Here is a 20962-nt window from a genome sequence, read left to right on the forward strand (position 1 = left end):
GGGCCGTATGGAAATTAAAGGGTACGCAGCCCATCCTCCCTCTGGGCGAGGTCAAGCAAGAGGGCGGGACAAGAAAACTGAGCTTAGGCCTGGGAGCCGGCAAAGGGGCGTGGCCCGAGGGGGTGGGGCCAGAGGCAGCAGGCAGCGCCGACCGAAAGCTGCGCCTCCTGGTCGTCCGCCAGCGCCTGCTTGACCGGGGAGCTCTCGCAGTTTATCTTGGTGGCCAGGGCGGTTGGCACGTCGGGCAGGAGCCGGGCGATGAGCCGAAGGAAGAACACCACATGCTGGGGAGAAGGGGGGCTCCAAAGAGAGTGATTGCTTTAGCAATCTTAATTTGCCGAGCGCTAAGTGCAAGGCACCATTCTGAGGGTTTCCAGATATTCATTCTTTTAATCATCACAACAACTCTAGGAGGTAAGTAAATTACTTCTCCTGTTTTACCTGAAATCGAAGTATAAAGAGGTTATTTGCCCAAAGGCAGAGAGGTATAATACGAACCCCTTAATATTAGGGACCTTGTTAGAGCTAGAGAAAGAGGATCTTGAGCAAAGGTTGAAGGAGCAAGCTTGCTCCCCTTCCTCCAGGACTGTTGCCAAGGAATAATAATAGTAGTCGTGATATTAATTCACTGAGCACCGACTTGGCTGTGCAAGGGCTTGCCACTGAATCTTCATAGCGACCCTAAGTAGATCTTATTCCGTAATATACCCTTTCTACAGCCAGTTGGCGGCACAGCCTGAACTCGAACCCAGGTCTGTCCATTGCGCGAATGACTGAGCCTGCATCCAAGGCAATGATGCAGCCAGAGGCACAACCATCAGCTTCCAGAAGAAGAGAGTGAGATTACCCTGCACATCGAACCTCGGGTCTTGAACCTCGGGTCTGCAACTGGCACTCCCACCCCTCCCCGCCCTAGAGCCGGGAACTTCCGGGTTGGCAGTACACTCTGCCCTCTAATCTGCCCCTCCAGACTCAGCTTCCCACCCTCCCACTTAGGCCCCCCTCCCCAGGCTCATCGCCCCACCTCCAGATTCAGCATCCCTGTCCCAGGCTGCAAACCCAGGACCCCTCTCCTCAGGCGGGCCCCGCCCTGCCCCAGCTGGTTCTCCCACCTTCAGGGCGTGTGATTGCCCTGGGCAAGGTAAGCTGGAGGTAGGAGAGCCAGCCTGAAGTTGGCTGTGGTGTTCATACTGGTACAGGAGACTTGGCAGCACATCCAAGGTGAAGGTGAAGAGAAAAGCCTGCAGGGGGCTGCAGGGGGGAAGGTCCTCCCGCCTTGCAGGGCCCAGTCTCCTAACTCACCCCCACCTTGGTCCAGTCCCAGCCCTGCAGGCAAGATAAGCCTGTGCCCCAGGATTCTAGCCCTCTGCCCCTATTTCCCAGTCTCTGATCCTGATTTCTAGGCTCAGCCCCCATTTCCCCGTTCCGGAGCCTCCTCCCAGTCTCTGATTTTCATTCCCCCTCTGACCCTGAATTTCCTGCCCTTGCCCCACACTCACATTCATGATGACAGACAGATGGGTCATGGCTTCAATCAGGAGCAGCCAGATCCCAAGGCTCTGGGCCCGGCCGCCTGTACTCACACACGAACTTGTAGGTATCCAGTCAGATCTCCACCCAGTTGCTGAGCAGAGCAAACAGGGGTGCCCGTGGGAAGACTGCCATGAAGATGGGGATGAATCCAAACTGCAGCAGTAGTTGTGGGGTGTTGGGCCAGGGTCACCTCCTCTGCTGGGCAGGCCCCCAGGGACCCTGCTGAGCCACTGCTCACCCATCTCCAGATATTCATCAAACAGGCCCTTGCACTCAGTGAGCTCAGAGTCCTCTTGCCAGTGCCACTGCTCTTGCTCCATTTTGGTGTCCTGCAGCCTGGCCAGCTGTCTCCTATGCCAGCTGCTTCCTGACAATGCCAGGCCAGACAATGTCATTACCATCCTCCCAGTCCCTTAGAGATAGGTACCGATCATTCCCACTTTATAGATGAGGTAACGGAGACTCAGAGACCTTACACAAGGCTCCCCAGGTTATAAATAGTGGAGCCAGACTCAAATCCTGTTGGTTGGACTTAGGAGTCCAGGGCTCTCTTAAATTCTGTGCTTCTTACCTGGCTATTCTCTGTCTCTGGAAGCCCCTTCCCTCTCCAAAATACTAATGGAAATCCCCATTGTACAGGTAAGGAAACTGAGGCTTATTATTATTGGCCACACCCATAGCATGTGGAAGTTCCAGGGCCAGGGACTGAACCTGCGCCACAGCAGGGACCAGAGCTGCTGTGACATGATGCCGCATCCTTAACCTGCTGCACCACAAGGGATCTCAGAGGAAACTGAGGCTTAGAGGGAAGCAAAGCCAGAGCTTAAAGAAGGCAGAACTAGGACTTTTGTCCATGTGTCCTGACTCCCCGTCAGGGGGATTTTCTGCTTTGCTCTCGTAAAAGCCCCCTACCCCAACCTGTGCACCCAGCGCATCCCCTGCACTCATGGCGCAAGGAACTCGTCCACGTTGAGGACCAGTTGTTTGCCCACCATGATGATTAGAGCTGCTGAGTGAGCTCGGAAAGGCAGCCTCTGGGGCCATGCTCTGGTCGGCAGACACATGGCACCTTACTCACCGTATGTAGGTGCTGGCCCCTTACTCCTTGGGGACAGATGCTGCTCTGCCAGACCTGAGGGTGTGATGCCCCCACCCTCCCTCAAGAGCTGGCTCTCCAGGGATACTCACATCCTCGTTCCAGACGCCAAGGTACTGACCAGGGTATCACCGTAAAACTGCAGCCCCAGGAGCTCCCGTTGTGGCTCAGTGGTTGGTGAACCCAGCTAGTATCCATGAGACTTGGGCTCAATCCCTGGACTTGATCAGTGGGTTAGGGATCTGGTGTTGCCCTGAGCTGTGGTGTAGGTTGCAGATGTGGCTTGGATCTCTCGTTGCCATGGCTGTGGTGTAGGACGGCAGCTACATCTTCGATTGGACCCCTAGCCTGGGAACCTCCATATGCCGCAGGTGCGGCCCTAAAAAGACAAACAAACAACAACCAAAAAACTGCAGGCCCATTGCATCTGCTGGCAGTGTGCCCTCCCCTTCTGGAGCTAGGCCACAGCTACACTTCATCCCTTGGCTGACCCCTCTTCCTACGGTGCTCCTGATCCTCTGGCCTCCCATCCATTGAGAGGTAACCCTGGTGACTGGGCTGCCGGGAGGCCTTGTCCCATCACCCCCATTGAGGCTGTTCCCAAGGCCTGTTGGGACCACAGTCCATATCTACGGCTCAACCCGTGAAAAGCCAATGGGCATTTCTGTCCCAGGAAAAGGGAGTCATGCTTCTGGGCAGCAGGTTCCTTTGCTGATTCTCCCTCCCCTTCCTGCCAAATGACAATGGCAATTCCACAGTAACAACACTACCCAGGAATCTAGCCCTTGGGGACTCCTGACCCATCCTTATTGAAATCTGGAAGCTCTCGGCAGGAAGACTCAGCTCTGGTTCATTCTTGTGTCCCCAGCATCCAGTCCAGAGTGCACAGTGGAAAAGACCACCACAAAGATGGCATTGAAACCAAATGTCAGCAATGGGAAGTGGGCGGGCGTGTCAGGCCCGGACCCTTCAGTGAGGGTTGCGTGAATGCATGAGTGCTGGTGTGAGAGTTTCACATTCACCCAGGGATTCGCTGATATATCACAGTTGAGAAAACTGGTGTCTCTTTCTTTAATTTTTTTATGGCTGAACCCACGACATACAGAAATTCCTAGGCCAGGGATTGAATTTGAGCTACGGCTATGAACTATGCCACAGCTGCGGCAACACTAGATCCTTTAACCCACTGCGCTGGGTCAGGGATCAAATCTACACCTCCACAGCAACCTGAGCCACTGCAGTTGGATTCCTTTTTTTTTTTTTTTCTTTGTCTTTTTAAGGGCTACATCTGCAGCATATGGAAGTTCCCAGGCTGGGGTCAAATCGGAGCTACAATTGCCGGCCTACACTGCAGCCACAGCAATTAGGGATCCAAGCCACGCCTGCAACCTATATCACAGCTCCTTTACTGAGCGAGGCCAAGGGTCGAACTTTCATCTTCGTGGATACTAGTGGGGTTTGTTACCACTGAGCCACAACGAGAACTCCTGCAGTCGGATTCTTAACCCACTGTACCAAGCAGGAACTCCCACAGGTGAGAAAATCGAAGCCCAGGGAAATCAACGACCAACTTCAAGGTCAACAGTAAGACCTTGGTAGAAATAAACCTACAGGCTCAAGGATGCTGCCACTCTGCTGGGCCACTTCAGTCGGAGGCAGGAGACTTGGTGTTGGGTGGGGGATGGTTCTCACCTGTCTTTGAAGAATGACATATAGAAGGGAGAGGAGTAGAAACTGACAAATAGGAAGATGAAAACTAAAAGTAAAGGCATCTTCACGGAGGGTCTGGATTCTGTGCATCTCTGGGCAAAGGGCAGAGCTGGTCAGTGTTCTATTGAGCGTAGGGGGGCGCACTGGGTCCACTCATATGCTTCTGTCCCCAGTCCACTTTCCTCTAAGACCAGCCAAGGTCCCCTGGCCACTTTTATTTGAGGATGGTTGAGCAGGCTGTGGACACCAAGGCGGGAGCTGCAAGCTCTGAGGTGCAGGGAGCCCTGCATCAGGGTTCACAGTTCCCTGCTGATGCCAGGACACCCCTGCGATCCCCTGCCCTCATTCACCCCACCTGGTGAGCTGCTCAGCCAGCAAGGTACAGACCTGGCCCCAGAGAAGGATCAGTACCAGGCTGAACACAGTGCTGCTGGGATTGGCAATGCTGCCAGCCCAGGCAGAGTGACGGCCATCGCCTGGAGCACAGCCACGTCATGGGTCAGAAGGAACCTGAGGATGCCCACGTTGTGCCTGGAGTCTGGGATGGTGGTTGGTCCCACTCTCCACTGCTCCTGGGGTCACATGAGCTGTATGCTACACTGCTCCAAGAGGTGCCATTCACACCGGCTCTGTTCCTTCAGTGCCTCCTTCCTGCTTTTTCAGTCCTCCAGGAGCTGTTTAACCGATCAATACCCATGTTAAATTATTTCTGTTGAAATATCTAGTCTGGTTTCTATTTTGCTTTTTCTTCTTCCTTTTTAACACCTGCACCTGCGCCATAGGAAGGTCCCAGGTTAGGAGTCAAATTAGAGCGGCAGCTCCTGCCTACGCCACAACCACAGCCACGTGGGCTCCAAGCCTCATCCACGACTGACAACACAGCTTATGGCAACGCCGGATCCTTAACCCACTGAGCAAGGCCAGGGATGGAACCCCAACCTCATGGATACTAGTCCGGTTTGTAACCCACTGAGCTACAATGGGAACTCCCTGCAGTTGGATTCTTTTTTTTTTTTAATTTTTAAATTATAGTGATTTACATTGTTCTGTCAATCAATTTCTGCTGTACAGCAAAGTGACCCAGTCATACATCTATACACACTCTCTTTCCATATTATCTTTCACCATGTTCCATCACAAGTGACTGGACACAGTGCAGTTGGATTCTTTACTTTTTATGTCTTACTTTTTTTGGGGGGGGGTCTTTTTGTCTTTTCAGGGCCGCACCTGTGGCATATGGAGGTTTCCCAGGCTAGGGGTCTAATTGGAGCTGTAGCCGCCGGCCTACGCCAGAGCCACAGCCACAGCAATGCCAGATCTGAGCCACGTCTGTGACCTACACCACAGCTCACGGCAACGCTGGATCCTTAACCCACTGAACAAGACCAGGGATTGAACCCGCAACATCATGGTTCCTAGTTGGATTCATCTCTTGCTGTGCTATGACAGGAACTCCCTATGTGTTTTACTTTTTAATTTATTTTGTATTATAGTTGATTTACAATGTTCTGTCAATTTCTGCTGTACTCCAATTGGATTCTTTTTGTTGTTGTTGTTGTTGTTGTTGCTATTTCTTGGGCTGTTCCCGCGGCATATGGAGGTTCCCAGGCTAGGGGTCGAATCGGAGCTGTAGCCACCGGCCTACGCCAGAGCCACAGCAACTCGGGATCCGAGCCGCGTCTGCAACCTACACCACAGCTCACGGCAACGCCGGATCATTAACCCACTGAGCAAGGGCAGGGACCGAACCTGCAACCTCATGGTTCCTAGTCGGATTCGTTAACCACTGCGCCACGACGGGAACTCCCTCCAATTGGATTCTTAACCCATTGCACCACAGTGGGAATTTTGGGGATTAGGATTTCAGTGCATAAATTTGGGGGCGGGGAACATTCAGTCCACAGCACTCCCCACTTGTAGGGAAGGGCTTGGGGGAGGGAAGAGGAGTCTGGCATGTCCTGACTCTGGGACAAAAGCACCAGGGTTGGGCTCCAGCACATGTACACCCCCACTCCCGCTCCCACGAGCTTCCCTCCAGAGCCCTAAAATCTGTGGGTTCCAGGGTCCTGAAGAAGAAACAAGGCCACCCTTTCCCAATGGTCCCCTCTAGCTCAGCGCCCACCCGTCAACCAGCCTGGGGGCCTCATCACCACCCTTTCCCTCTACGGAGCTTCAGGGCCCACAGTGGGAGCAGCATGGTATTTGCCTTTGAGCTGTTGTGAGGCTTAACCTAACAGTGGGATTTTTGACACCAAAATGGAGAGAAGGCAACTTCCTGACTTCCCGTGGCCTTCTGACACTTCCCAGAATGTCCTCTGTCTCCAAGGCCCTAAGAGAGGGACTTTATCTGCAGTCCAGACCCTCTCCTCGTGCAGGACCTACCACATAATTTGTGGTGTCCAGTACAAACCTATTGAAAAATTAAGAATTTCAAGATGGGGGAGTCCCCGTTGCGGCTCAGCAGGTTAAGGACCCTACATAGTGTCCACAAGGATGCGAGTTCAATCCCTGGTCTTGCTCAGTGGTTTAAGGATCTGGCATTGCTGCAAGCTGCAGTGAAGTTTGCAGACGCGGGTCAGATCCTGCGTTGCTGTGGCTCTAACATAGGCTGGCAGCTGCAGCTCTGATTTGACCCCTGGTCTGGGAACCTCCATATGCCACGGAGAGGCAGATTTCAAGATGGGAAGTTCCAGGAGTTCCCAGCATGGCTCAGCAGAAACAAATCCTACTAGGAACCATGAGATTGCGGGTTTGATTCCTGGCCTTTTTCAGTGGGTTAAGGATCCAGCGTTGCTGTGAGCTATGGTGTAGTTTGCAGACGCGTCTTGGATCTGGCGTTGTTGCGGCTATGGCATAGGCCGGCAGCTGTAGCTCTGATGCGACCTCTAGCCTGGGAACCTCCATATTCCATGGGTGCAGCCCTAAAAAGTAAAAAAAAAAAAAAAAAAAGATGTGGAGTTCCTGCTGTGGCACAGTGAGTTAAGAATCCAACTGCAGGAGTTCCCGTCGTGGTGCAGTGGTTAACGAATCCGACTAGGAACCATGAGGTTTCGGGTTCGGTCCCTGCCCTTGCTCAGTGGGTGAACGATCCGGCGTTGCCGTGAGCTGTGGTGTAGGTTGCAGACGCGGCTCGGATCCCAAGTTGCTGTGGCTCTGGCGTAGGCTGGTGGCTACAGCTCCGATTTGACCCCTAGCCTGGGAACCTCCATATGCCGCGGGAGCGGCCCAAGAAATAGCAACAACAACAACAACAAAAGACAAAAGACAAAAAAAAAAAAAAAAAAAAAAAAAAAGAATCCAACTGCAGCAGCTCTGCCAGCAGAGTGAGTTAAAGGGTTCATCAAGCTCCAGCATTGCTGCAACTTGGATTCAATCCCTGGCCAGAGAACTTCCATGTGCAGCTGGTGCAGCCAGCAACAAAAAAAGAAAGAAAAAAAAAAAGATCAAGATGCCAACAGCAGAGCATTAAACCAGGTGTGGGATCCCGAGTGCAGGGACCTGTGGACAGCACAGGTGCCAGGCCCACAAAGCTGGCCTGAATAGTGTGTACACACCTCTTCTCACTCGCTCTCCACAGGCTGCCAAGAGACCACCCTGCAGGGACAGACACCAGCAAAAGAAGAATTATGGCTTTGCAGCTCCCTCTTCCCTCAGGTGGGTTCCCAGTTCTCTGCACTTTGGTGGAGGCCTCTAGGGAGTGGCCTACTAAATACTAAAGTGGCACTGGGCTTGGGCTCAGAAGGGCTGAGAAAGCAGCGCTGGGATGGCAGGTGGCCAGCTCCAAGACCCGCCCCGTTGCGGCCCCTACGTTGTTCTTATTCAGGAGGAAGGGACTCTTTCACCCCTTTGGGGTACAGGCGAGTGAGGGGTCGACTCTCTGGAGCAGGGCTAACCAGGAGAAAACAGCCCTGCCCTGCTCCACGGTGGGGAGGGCCTGGGTTAGTCCTCTGGAACAACTTCTGGCTCTTGGCTGAGCTGGTGCCCAAGAAGGATGCTGAAGCTTGAAGGCCAGAGAGAACTGGCTGGGATGTGGGATAGCTGGCGCTTACAACACAGGAATCCGAAGCTGGAAAGTCACACTCAGGCCCAGCATCCCACTTTGGTGGGGTAAGGTCTACTGGAGCTAAGAACCGAGGGAAACGGGCCAAAGCGGCATGGAAGGCGGCGGTGGGACACACCATCACCTGGGACCAGAAGCTGGCCTGTGGGCTGTGCTGTCTGTGCAGCCGGGGGTCTGCCCCATGACCTTCCTTCTCCAGGGTATGGGATAAGCTGAGGTATCAGCTCTGAACCTGAGTTGCAGGTAAGAAGGTGCTAAAATCAGTCCTTTAGACCCTGGAAGTTTCAATGAACCTACAGGCAGTGCCCAGCGTGGCCAGACTGGTAAGCAGTGCCAGGCAGGCCATCAGGATGCTTGGTAGCATGAGCCAGGGAGGGCATGTAGGTGCCTCCTGTGTGTATCCGGAGGGAGAAGTAGGGCAGCGTTTTAGGACTGGTGTGTGTGGGCACATGATCGTGTGTATGAGGGTGGAGTGGGCAAATCTATTGGTGCTGCTTTCTCAAAAGGGCCTCTGAGGAGTTCCCGTCGTGGCGCAGTGGAAACGAACCGACTAGGAACCATGAGGTTGCGGGTTCGATCCCTGGCCTCATTCAGTGGGTTAAGGGTCAGGCGCTGCTGTGAGTTGGGTGTAGGTCGAAGACTGGGCTCAGATCTGATGAGGCTGTGGTTGTGGTGGGCAGCTGGAGCTCCAAATGGATCCCTAGCCTGGGAACCTCCATATGCCATAGGTTCGGCCTTTAAAAAAAGAAAAAAGAAAAAAAAAAAGAAGAGAGGCCTGAGAGTCAGCTGGCTGTCCTGGGCATGCAGGGCCCTTCCAGTTGGGTCAGAGGTCAGACTCAGACCAGCCCTCTGCCCAGGGGTCCATCTGTGGGTCTGGAGAGGGTATCACTGAAGAAGTATAAAGGGCCTGCTTTGTAGGCACCTGTCCATCCTTCCCACCTCCCCACCCCCACCTACACCTTAGCCTGCCTTCGCTAGTGACTGGCTGATGGGGCAGGGGCACAAGTTCACTCACCTTCCTGCTCCCTGTTTTCCTGGCCTCCTGCAGGACAGAGCTGCCTGTCAGGCCCACTTACGCCTGACCCCGAACTGGTCCAGTCCCTGGCCCAGTGATGATTTTTGATTCCCCGAGGCTGGCAGGAGCCCTGTCCTGAGCATAGCCTGACAGCTTTATGGTCAAAAAAGGCACTATAGATGAGGGAGGGGCTTCCATCCCTGACACACAGCGGGACTACATTACCCAGCCTCCCCTGCAGCTGTGTGACCATGTGACTAGGTGATGGCCAATGGAATGAGGGCAGAAAGGAGGCCTATCACCCTAGGCCTGGTCCACAGAAACCTGCTGGGTGAACTTCTACCTGCGCTCCTTCCCTGCCTGCTGTCTGACTGGATGTTGATGCCTGGCACAAACTGAGAAGAAACTCATTGAGGATCTCAGGGCCTGGGTCTTTGATGACCGTACAGAGCAGAGCACCCACACGCACTTCACCACCCACTGACGTGAGACATAAAGACGGAAAAAAAATTCTATAAAGTGAAACCACTGAGAGTTCAGGGTTTATCTGGTACAGCAGATGGTGTTACCTCAACTAATACAGGCTTCTGATGGAAGTCACTTGTGGTCCAGGGCCCAGTTGAGGCCCCCACTCCCCAGTCACCCTCCATGGCTGCTGCAGAAGGGGAAGAGCAGCAGGAGGCGGGGGCAGACACCTGAGCCCTCCGGCCCTGCCCACACAGTTCCTCAGTTTCCAGAAGCCCAGAAGTCCTAAGGTGGAGGGAGAAGGCCAGAGGACACCTGATGCCCTCAGCCCTGCCCACCACACTGCAGCGAACGCCACGGGAAAGTGCTACTGGGGCAGAGCCTTCTCAGGCCATCATCCTCCCTGACCAGGCCCCTCTGGCCAGTCCTCAGGATGACACTGATATTCCTGTCCCAACCTTAGGCCCTGGGTCCTGTCCTGGGTCAACTGAGGGTCGGGAGTATCTGCTCATGATGCCACCACACCTCAGCTGGGGGTGTCCTCTGGTGAACTGGGGAGCAGGCCGGCAGCCACCTGGTCCTGGTGCCACAGCTGCTCTGCCAGGCCATTGAGCACGTGGGCAACGTCGGCCAGCCCAGCCCGCCCATCCAGTGTGCGTCCATCCGCCAGTCGCCGCCCTGGCACACTCTTCACTCGCAGGAGGGGCAGCTCCCAGGCCTGCCTGAAGGCTGTGAGGTCACACTCAGGCACGTCCGTGTGCATATACTGGTCAAATCTGGAAGAGGGTCAAGGAGCCTGTCTGGTGTCTCTGCTAACCACCCCATCAAACCCAGCCTGCTCCCTCTTGCCACACACCTAGGGTCTGGGGAAGGCCCTGCAGCAGCCTTTAAGATGAAGCCCGTGGGGGAAGTTCCTGTCGTGGCTCCATGGAAACGAATCTGACTAGTATCCATGAGGACAGAGGTTCAATCCCTGGCCTCGCTCAATGGCTTAAGGATCCAGCGTTGCCGTGAGCTGTGGTGTAGGTCACAGACATGGCTCAGATCCTGCATTGCCGTGGCTGTGGTGTAGGCTGGCAGCTACAGCTCCGATTTGACCCCTAGCCTGGAAACTTCCATATGCCATGGGTGCAGCCCTAAAAAGACAAAAAGTAAGTAAATAAATAAAGATAAAGCCCTTGGGGCTGGAGCCCGTGGCTGGGCCAGGGCAGGGTCCCTGACCCCCTTGCTCCCTGCCTTGCCAAGTGTGGCCCCTGACAGTCCTAGGGGCCACCCAAAGGATACTTGGAGCCGATGACCATCCTGACCACACCAGGGGCCTCGCCTGCTACTCGGGCCAGCTGTCCAGGGAGGTCTTCAAAGGAGGCTCGGTCAGTGAAGGAGAAGAGGAAGAGGAAAGCGTCTGCTTTCTCCTTGCAGGCCTGGGGATGGAGAGGCTGATGCGAGGCTCGTAACCTTGGGACCAGAACCTGCAGGCTGCAGGGCCCTGAAAGTATCAGCACCTCCCTCCTTCCACAGCCTGGCAACCGAGACCGGGAGCAGGGAATGGCTGGTCTCAGGGCAGAGCTCGGGCTGGGGCCCAGTCCCCAGTGCCAGCTCAGAGCTCTCCCAGCAGGGAGCATCCTCAGTCCGTTCATGCCCGATTCTGGCTCCTGCAGACCGGGAAGGCCAGGCTCGGACAAGCAGCCCCTTCTGGACCCACCCAGGCCCACCTGCCACTCACCGGCAGCATGTGATCGAACTTTTTGAGCGCAGACTCCCCGCAGTCCCAGAACTCAAAGCGGAACATGACGACACGGTTGCTGGCCTGCAGCTTGGCCGGCCAAAATACCACGGTGGTCTGGATGCCTGGGGAGGCCGGGGTCAGCCACACAGCATGGGAGAGGCGGAGGTGGAGAGGAGTGGGGGACCAGGAAGGAAGAGGAAGAAGAGATATGGCCCTGCCTTGGTGGGTCCTCTGTCTGATGGGGAAGGCACAGTCCCTGAGGTGGGAGAAATCTCAGTCTGATGGGGGTATCAGCCCTGCCCTGGAGAAGCTGCCAGTCTACCAGGGAGATGCAGCCCTAGCCCTGGCCATGGCAAAGAAGGTTCCAGAATACTGTCAGATGTCGCAGCGTGATGGCCAATCAGCATCCAGTGGAAGGAAATAAGAAAGGAAGATTAGTGTTTCCTGAGCACCTGTGCCCACTCACTGTGAGGCATGTAACCACCACTATCTCTAACACTAACACCACAACAACCCCGAGGGGTTAGTACTATTATCCCTGTTGGACAGAGGAGCCAGTGTAGACTCAGAGGTGAAATGACTTTCCAAAGCTGCAGATAAATGGTGGGGCTGGTGACAAATCCACCCAGGGAAGGCCTCCTAGGGGGACTCACCAGTCGTTTCATGATGCACCACGGGCACCTCCAAGCCAGCCAGCTTGGCTACCAGCGCTGTCTTGCCCACGCCACTCTTCCCAGACACAAAGATCTTGTAGCTGGCAGTGTCAACGGCCACAGGAGGGGGCAGCACTGGTCGCTCGAGCAGCCCTGGGGCAAAGAGGGAGCCAGGTGGGGTCAGAGGGCCAACATGCGCTTGTCCCATCAGACCCTGGGTCATACAACCTCATCTCGCAGGTTTTTTTCAGTGACAATCCACCATTCTCTATATTTGTGACAGAGGCCTGGGACACAAACAGTATCCCCAGAGGAGAAGCTCTGCTAAGAACACCTGTGCTCTGTGAACCGGGCCAGTGCCTACCAAAAAATAACACCTTTTTTTTTTAAGTTTGATGCATGAGATGGTTTTTGTTGATACTATTATTGCATGTTCTAGATTTAAACCTGGTAAAAGCAAGGTTTTTCATAGTTCTTTCCTCAATGGAGAAATATCAGCAAAAGTATTACCATAAATAAACTCCTTAGAATCAATATACTGCGTTCTTGGAGTTCCTCAGTGGGTTCCGAACCTGACTAGTATGGATACGGGTTCGATCCCTGGCCTCGCACAGTGGGTTAAGGATCCGGCATTGCCGCAAGCTGTGGTGTAGCTTGCAGACAGATGCACCTTGGATCTGGTGCTGCTGTGGCTGTGGTGTAGGCTCACCCCTAATCTGGGAACTTCCATGTGCCACAGGTGCAGCCCTAAAAAGAAAAAGTATGTGTGTGTATCTCGAGATGTTTATGAATGCTTTTATTTATTTTTTTTTTGTCTTTTTTTTTTTTTTTTTTTTTTGCCATTTCTTGGGCCGCTCCTGCTGCATATGGTGGTTCCCAGGCTAGGGGTCAAATCGGAGCTGTAGCCACCAGCCTATGCCACAGCCACAGCAATATGGGATCCGAGCCACGTCTGCAATCTACACTACAGCTCATGGCAACGCCGGATCCTTAACCCACTGAGCAAGGGCAGGGATTGAACCTGCAACCTCTTGGTTCCTAGTCGGATTCATTAACCACTGAGCCACGATGGGAACTCCTTTATGAATGCTTTTAATTTAAAACTTGTGGAAAAAAACAACCAACCAAAGAAAACAGAGAGTTCTCCCTGTGGCATAATGGGTTAATGATTTAGCTTGTCTCTGGGGCAGTGGGGGAAAAAAAGGAGGAAAAAAAAAAAAAAACAGTCTAAACTGACACATCTATAGGTGTGAGACCTGGAAGCCCTAAAGTACAGGCTGCCCTCTCACTCTGGTCTTAGGCCCCCTGGAGCTTTGCGTCTCCTGGCCAGAGCTGGCCTCATGCTGATGGCCAGGCCCCTTCCTGGGTGAGTTAGTTTCATCCTGAGGACCATGAATGTCTTATCCTGGAGACAGCAGGGCATGGAAGAGTCTTTTCTCTGTACACCCAGGGATCCTGGACAAGCCTGCTATGTGCCGTTGAGACGGTTCAACTGGAGTCCATTGTATAAAGTGCCCAGCAGAGGGCCTGGCACTAGGCGAGGGGCTCAGTCAACAGCCTCTCTGGTGACAGTGGTTCTTGGCAGGGTTTCGGTTGTTTCCATGTTCCTGGCTCTGAGGATGGAATTAGCTCTAAGGAGATTTGGGGGTGGGCTCCGAGGACAGGGGTCCCCAAAGCTGAGGAGTATAGTGGAGCAGGCCCTCATTGCTCTGCTTCTCTGCTTCCCCACAGGGGAGGGACAGGTGACACTATTCTCCCCAGGGAAGGACAGGTGGCAGCCTGGGGGAGGAGGGTGCTTACCAAATACACGCCGGCGGTTCTTGCGCAGGATGCAGGCCAGGTACTCCTTGCCCTCAGCGCTCTCGTGCCAGTCTGGGACAATCACTGAGCCCGGGGTGGGTGGTCTGGCCATGGCTGGGCAACCCAACAGGGAGGGGAGATGGCAGAATGCTGAGAGTAGGAGATGGGAGAGGGCCACTGTCCCAAGCTGTACCTGTGATCCCTCTTCATCTGCCCAGGGACCCTCCAGGAGCCCTAACTCCCTCCTCAGGGGGTGGAGGAGCCCCACTCCTCTTATCCTAATTTTGGTATCCAAGCTCCCTTTCAATATCCTGAGGGGTGACACACCCAGACAGAGCAATTCCATGGCCCTTTTTCCTCTGCACTGCTCCCTGGCCGACAGCCATCCCATTGTTGCCCGGAGAGCTTTAACACACCTCCTCGCTCCCTAGTCCCCCCCTACTGGGGGAGGCGGCCACAGTCGCACAGCCCTGCTTCTCCTCTACCTCCTCGATTCCGACTCCCAAGGCCACCCAGCCCTCACCATCAGCAGTCCCGGCGGGCGAACGGGCCCAAGTGGAGACTGTACCTTTAAAAACTCGTCCCGCTCTCCCGCCCGCCGGGCCTGCTTCCGCCCAGCTTGCAACCAAGCTGCAACTAGCTTCAGCTCCCGCTGCCCTCCCTGGCGCGCGTGCAGGAGGCGCATGTGCGGTGCTGTTGTCATGGAGACGTCGGGGGCGGGGTTGGGCTGCCGGGTGGCCCGCAGGGCTGGTCTCTCCTAAATTTGCTGCTACCACCTCGCAGAGACACGCTGAACAAGGACCCTCCCCCCGTGGGCCCTTCGGCCTATCCTCTTCTCCATTGCTCAGTCTGGGCCCCAGTCTTTCCTCCAAAACTTGATCAATCCCCCTTCTCCAGGAGCCTTCCCTGCCTCTTTGTGCCCCAGTTTCGTCTTCTATAAAGTGGAGGTAAAATACTACTACTTCCTAGGGTTCTTTACAGCAATGCCTGGTCCACAGCAGTGCTCAGTAAGTTTACTTATTATTAATCCTGCTCAGTAGGAACTTGAGGTGAATTAAACAACTATGGCGAAAACAAAAACAAAAAAAAACAAAACTATGGCTTCACAGATGGGAGGAAAAGCTGCTGAGAGAGGTCAAGGGATTTGCTCAGGTTCTTAAAAATGAATCAGAGGCCTTCCAGTCACTGATGGATGGATTGATTGATTGATGTCACTCATTCGACAAGTAACTTATGAGCCCCTACTGCGGGCCTGGCCTTTTCCAGCTGCTGGGAAGGCAACGGCAGCAAAAAGTCACCACGCTCCTGGAGCTGATGTTTCAGCACTGAGCCCCTCTCCACTGTTCCAACACTGGGCATGGGGCCTGTTCGTTACTCAGAAGATGGGTGCTCAGTAAATGCCTGGTAGTTGGACAGGATGCAGGTGGCTCATTACTGAGAGGTTGTCTGTTACACTTAATTTTTATCAGTATTTTCTTGCCATACCTTCAAGTAGGGCAAATCACTGTTTTGTAAGGAATAATCTAGAAGTTAACCCTTATTGAAGGCCAGTTTAGTTACTGCCAGCCGGTGGGGGCTCTACAGAGGTTAGCTCATTTAATTCTAGAAACACACCCATGGAGGACCTATTATCCCTCGTTTCTTTCATAGATGGGGAAATTCAGAGATGATGTGATTGTCTGACGTCACCACAAACATGGTCAGTGGGAAAACGAGACTCAGAACCCAGGGTTTTGGATTCTGAAGGACATCTCTGTTTGGTCAGATTGGGTCTTCTGTGATTTTTTTTTTTTTTTTTTTTTGTCCTTTTAGGACCGCACCTGTGGCAATTGGGGTTCCTAGGCTAGGGGTCTAATCGGAGCTATAGCCGCCAGCCTACGCCACAGCCATAGCAACTTGGGATCTGAGCCGCGTCTGCCACCTACACCACAGCTCACGGCAACGCCGGATCGTTAACCCACTGAGCAAGGCTAGGGATCGAACCCCAAACCTTATGGTTCCTAGTCGGATGCATTAACTACTGAGCCACGACGAACTCCTGGGTCTTTTGTTTTTTTAAGGCCACATCCAAGGCATATGTCAGTTCCTGGGCCAGGGATTCAATCCAAGCCATAGCTGCAGCAACACCAGATCCTTTAACCCACTGTGCCCAGCCGAGGAATCAAACCCTCACCTCTTCAGCAACCCAAGCCACTAAAGTCAGATTCTTAACCCACTGCACCACAGCAGGAACCCGGGTTTTGTGTTTTTAAAACTTGCCCCCAGGAGTTCCCATTGTGGCGCAGTGGAAACGAATTCCACTAGGAACCTTGAGGTTGCAGGTTCAATCCCTGGCCCCCCTCATGGCTCAGCAGTTAACAAAGCTGACTAGGAGCCAAGAGGATGCGGGTTTGATCTCTGGCCTCACTCAGTGGGTTAAGGATCTGGTGTTGCTGTGAGCTGTGGTGTAGGTCGTAGATGCAACTTGGATCCCGAGTTGCAGCGGCTGTGCTGTAGGCTGGCAGCTGTAGCTCCAATTTGACCCCTAGCCTGGGAACTTCCATATGCTGTGAGTGGAGCTCTAAAAAGCCAAAAAGAAAAAAAAAGAAAAAAGAAAAGAAAAAAACCCATTCCTACAGGATTCTTCGACTGAGCAGGGCCCTGTAGGGCTCCTGGGCACATAAGCCTTTCTGTGCCTCCATTTCTTGTTTTTAGGGAAAAAGCTTTAGCCTCCAAGACCTTCCTGAGTTCCAGAGGGCAGGTTCAAACAGTTGCTAATCAGGAAAGGGGGGTGGGGGTGGGGGAGAGGATGCAGAGACAAAGGAGGAGCAGTCAAGAAACCATGGTGCAGTCTTGGGACAGGGTCCTGGTTCCTCTTCAAGGGATATACATAACAAGATCTTCTGCAGAATTAAACCCCCCAACAACTGAAAACTAGAGAGGAGGACCACCAGAACCAGTCCTGGGGCCACCAAACACCAACTCTGAAGAGGAATGAAAGCATGCATCTACCCTGATCCTTATCTGTGACCCTGTTTTCTACTCCCAAACTTACAAAACCACTTTCTGTTCTTTCCCAAAGGAGGGCACGGTCTTTAGGGCATTAGCCTGCTCCGGTCTCCTTTGTCTGGCAAAGCAGTAAAGCTATGTTTTTCTCCTTTGCCCAAAACTCTGTCTCTGTGTTTCTATTTGGCACCAGTGGACAGAGGCTGAGTTTCCGCAACAATTCTGCAGCCTGAAACCATTGCCCATAATCCCAGGTCACTCAGTTCCTGCTGCATCTGTCCAGACTCAGGGTTATCCACAGCTATGTGAAGCTCGCATTGTGGACCAGGAGTGCCTCGGCAGCAGAGTTCAGGTCTGACTTATCTCTGGGTTTCCAGACTTCACATCCAGCCCTTCCCTGGCTTGGCCTGTGGAGGGCTCAGGAGAGTGTGAGGAAAGGGAGCAACTTGGCAGAATGAGCTTGCTAATTATCCTGGAGCCAGATAAGAGGTGAAGTCCCCTTGGGCGCAGAGAGGGAGGCTGGCAGTCGGAGGAGCTAGTGGCCAGAGGCTTGGGGGAATCAGTCTTCACCACCCTCAGGAGCCCATGGAGAGGACTTCAGTGGGCATCAGGAGCCTGTTCAAAACAGGGATTCTTGGGCATTCCCATCGTGGCTCAGCAGAAACTAATCTAACTAGAAACCAGGAGGATGCAGGTTTGATTCCCTGGCCTTGCTCAGCAGGTTAAGGATCCAGCGTTGCTGTGAGCTGTGGTGTAGATTGCAGACTCAGCTTGGATCCAGAGTTCCTGTGGCTGTGGCATAAGCTGGCAGTTGCAGCTCCTATTGGACCCCTAGCCTGGGAACATCCATATGCCACAGGTGCAGCCCTAAAAAGACAAAACAACAGCAAAAACACCACAGGGATTCTTGGGCCTTGACCCCCAGAGATTTTGCTGGGGGGGTGGCGGTGGGTGGAATGGGTCTGTGAGCCTGCACATTCAACAAGAATAGTGGGCAGTTCGGAAGTTGGGTTCTGTATCTGTCTGCTTGGGCTGCCATACAGAGCACCACAGACTGGGTGGCTTAAACAAACAGAACTTTTTTCTCACAGTTCTTGCTGCTGGAAGTCCAAAATCAAGGTGCAAGCAGGGCTGGTTTCTAGTGGAGACTTTCCTCCTGGCTTGTAGGCAGCTGCCTCCTCACTGTGTCCTCACGCGGCCTTTCCTCTGAGTACTCACACCTTTTCTGTTGCTTCCTCCTTTGGGAAGGACACCAATAATACTGGATTAAGGCTCCACCCTTTGACCTCTTTTTTTTTTTTTTTTTGTCTTTTTGCCATTTCTTGGGCCGTTCCCACGGCATATGGAGGTTCCCATCAAACAGGCTAGGGGCTGAATCGGAGCCATAGCCACCAGCCCACGCCACAGCCACAGCAATGCGGGATCCAAGCCGCGTCTGCAACCTACACCACAGCTCACAGCAACGCCGGATCCTTAACCCACTGAGCAAGGCCAGGGATCGAACCCGAAACCTCATGGTTCCTAGTCGGATTCGTTAACCATTGCGCCACAACGGGAATTCCCAATTTTTATTTTTTTTAATTTTTATTTATTTATTTATTTTGTCTTTTTGCCATTTCTTGGGCCGCTCCTGCAGCATATGGAGGTTCCCAGGCTAGGGGTCCAGTCGGAGCTATAGCTGCCAGCCTACACCAGAGCCACAGCAACGCAGGATCCGAGACGTGTCTGCAACCTACACCACAGCTCACAGCAACGCCGGATCCCTAACCCACTGAGCAAGGCCAGGGATCGAACCGGCAACCTCATGGTTCCTAGTTGGATTCATTAACCACTGCGCCACGACGGGAACTCCTTTATTTTTATTTTTCCTTTGACCTCATTAAACTTAATTATGTCCTTAAGGCCCTACCTGTAAATAAGTTGCATTTGGGGTTAGGACTTTAATATATGGATTTTGGGAGTGGTGGTTGGGCAACACAGTTCAGTCCAAAACAAGCCCCAAAGACCTCCCTTACATAATCACCACTGCTGGGGATGGGAGGCCAGTCAACAGTTGGCACTTGAGAGGGCTGCGGTGGGAACTGCATTTCAGAAAGATGCTATGAAGAGTTTCTGTTGTGGCTCAGCGGTAAAAACCCAACTAGTATCCATGAGGATGTGGGTTCAGTCCCTGGCTCTGCCGGTTAAGGATCCAGCGTTGTTGTGAACTGTGGTGTAGGTCGCAGACGCAGCTCAGATCCTGTGTTGCTGTGGCTGTGGCATAGGCTGCTAGCTCTGATTCGACCCCTAGCCTCCCGGGAACTTCCATATTCCGCAGGTACAGCCCTTAAAAAGAAAAGGAAGGAAAAAAAAAGAAGGATGCCATGAACATGGTTTAGTGAATTCCTCTCTCCCGTGGTCATTTGATCATTAAATTGTGTGTCCTTGTAAAGGTCTCCTCTGGGTCTCAGGTGAAACAGCTGGACCATCTACCTAAAGGCCCTTCTAGTGCAGAAATTTGTTTTTTTGTTTTGTTTTTATTTTTGTTTGTTTGTTTATTGGCTTTTTAGGGCCACACCTGAGGCATATGGAGAGTCCCAGGCTAGGAGTCAGATTGGAGCTACAGCTGCCAGCCTACACCACAGCTCACGGCAACACCAGATCCTTAACCTGCCCAGTGAGGCCAGGGAGTGAACCTGCAACCTCATGGTTACTAGTCAGATTCGTTTCCACTGAGCCACAATGGGAACTCCAGAACCTTCTGATCAATCCATTTCTTCGTGGCTTGGTCTACCCCTCAGATTGAGCACCTCCTGGACAAGTCTCTACAAAGCCTCAAGCGGAAGATTTGTCAAGGCAAGGACACAGGTGGCCAGGTGGGCAGACATACATAGAGACACGAGGAGCTGGAGGGTGGGGTGTGGGCAGGGGGGTGCCCAGGGAGTGGACGTGGAGAAGGGATACCATCAGATTCCTGTTTCCACCTCTCGCCTGGACGCTGCCTCTGGGGCGCTGCACAGGTCCCAGAGCAATCTTTCTGCAACAGAAAGCCAGCACTACCACAGCCCTGACTACATCTTTCAGCAGTTTTCACTGTGCTCGGAATAAAATCCAAACTCCATGCCTTCAAAGCCTGTGACTGGCCTCTGACTGAGACAGGCTGGGACCTGGGACCTGGGACACTTGCTGCAGTGGCTGCAATGCTTGGACCTGGATGAACATCTCCTTGAGCAACAAAATACAAAAAAAAAAAAAAAAAAACTATAAGGAAGTAAAAGTAACTGCAGACATGTGCGGCGGGGCCAGTTATGAGCAAGAAGATACAAAAAACCCCTCAAAACACCAACTGCCACCTCCGAAGAGCCAAGAGCAAAAGCGGGTACCATGCCTGCCCCCTGCACACGACACCACCAAAGGCCTGGGCCGACCACCAAAGCCACCTCTCTGACCCAACCCTTGGACTTCACCCCATATAAGGAACACCCCCCACTCCCCCCACTCCCCGCATCGAGCAAGGGAACCTATTGTTTGTTTTTGCTCCCCCTGCTGTATCAGGGGCCCCCAGTAAAGGCTTGCCTGGCCTCTTATCAATTTTTATTGATTAAGGAAGGTCAAGAACCCAGGCCGGTAACATGAGCACCTCTTGCTTTCATTTCAACCACCACCTTCTTCCCCGGGGCCTGCTGCACTCCAGCGACCCTGGCCTTTTTCTGTTCCCACTTAGGGCCTTGTGTTGCACTCCCCATCCCCGGAGCTCTCAGCACCACCCCCGGTGACTCACCCAGTGGATGGCTGCTTCCCCTCAAAGTCAATGTTACCAGCACAGAAGCCTTCCACCATGACCACTCAAGGGTTTGCTCCTGCAACCCAGGCTCACTTTCACATCATCCTGAAATGTTTTCGATCCTGAAATTTTAAAACGTATGGTCTGTCTCCCTCA

General features: G+C 53.3%; 2 protein-coding genes and 1 long non-coding RNA gene across 18 annotated transcripts in view; 1 reads left to right on the forward strand and 2 right to left on the reverse strand.

The window, feature by feature from the left end:
* FAM131C (family with sequence similarity 131 member C) overlaps nucleotides 1-20962 on the reverse strand; it is a 301322-nt gene that overhangs the window by 142348 nt on the left and 138012 nt on the right. The window lies entirely within an intron of this gene.
* Nucleotides 120-5057, forward strand: LOC110261103 (uncharacterized). Its single transcript, XR_014807142.1, has 2 exons — nucleotides 120-414; nucleotides 720-5057. It is a non-coding gene; the product is annotated as an uncharacterized LOC110261103 (long non-coding RNA).
* CPLANE2 (ciliogenesis and planar polarity effector complex subunit 2) lies at nucleotides 9944-14732 on the reverse strand. 16 transcript variants are annotated; one of them, XR_014807139.1, is made up of 6 exons: nucleotides 14627-14732; nucleotides 14059-14208; nucleotides 12259-12411; nucleotides 11603-11727; nucleotides 11164-11398; nucleotides 9944-10655 (listed from the first exon to the last, which is right to left on the reverse strand). XR_014807139.1 is itself a non-coding variant. In XM_084962996.1 (6 exons), the coding sequence occupies exons 2-6, from the start codon at nucleotides 14168-14170 to the stop codon at nucleotides 10406-10408; spliced, it is 777 nt and encodes a 258-aa protein (XP_084819122.1). In that variant the 5' UTR covers nucleotides 14171-14172; nucleotides 14627-14732; the 3' UTR covers nucleotides 9944-10405. The 16 variants fall into 16 exon arrangements, 15 of the variants coding, with proteins under 15 accessions (XP_084819122.1, XP_013854459.2, XP_084819125.1 ...); XM_084962996.1 differs by having other exon boundaries at nucleotides 11164-11300; nucleotides 14059-14172; XM_013999005.3 differs by having other exon boundaries at nucleotides 11164-11315; nucleotides 14059-14172.

Source organism: Sus scrofa, chromosome 6, assembly GCF_054392235.1.
Source record: "Sus scrofa isolate SSC_HxYL_T2T_F1_AM1 chromosome 6, Sscrofa_HxYL_maternal_Yorkshire_Landrace_v2.0, whole genome shotgun sequence".
NCBI lineage: Eukaryota > Metazoa > Chordata > Mammalia > Artiodactyla > Suidae > Sus > Sus scrofa.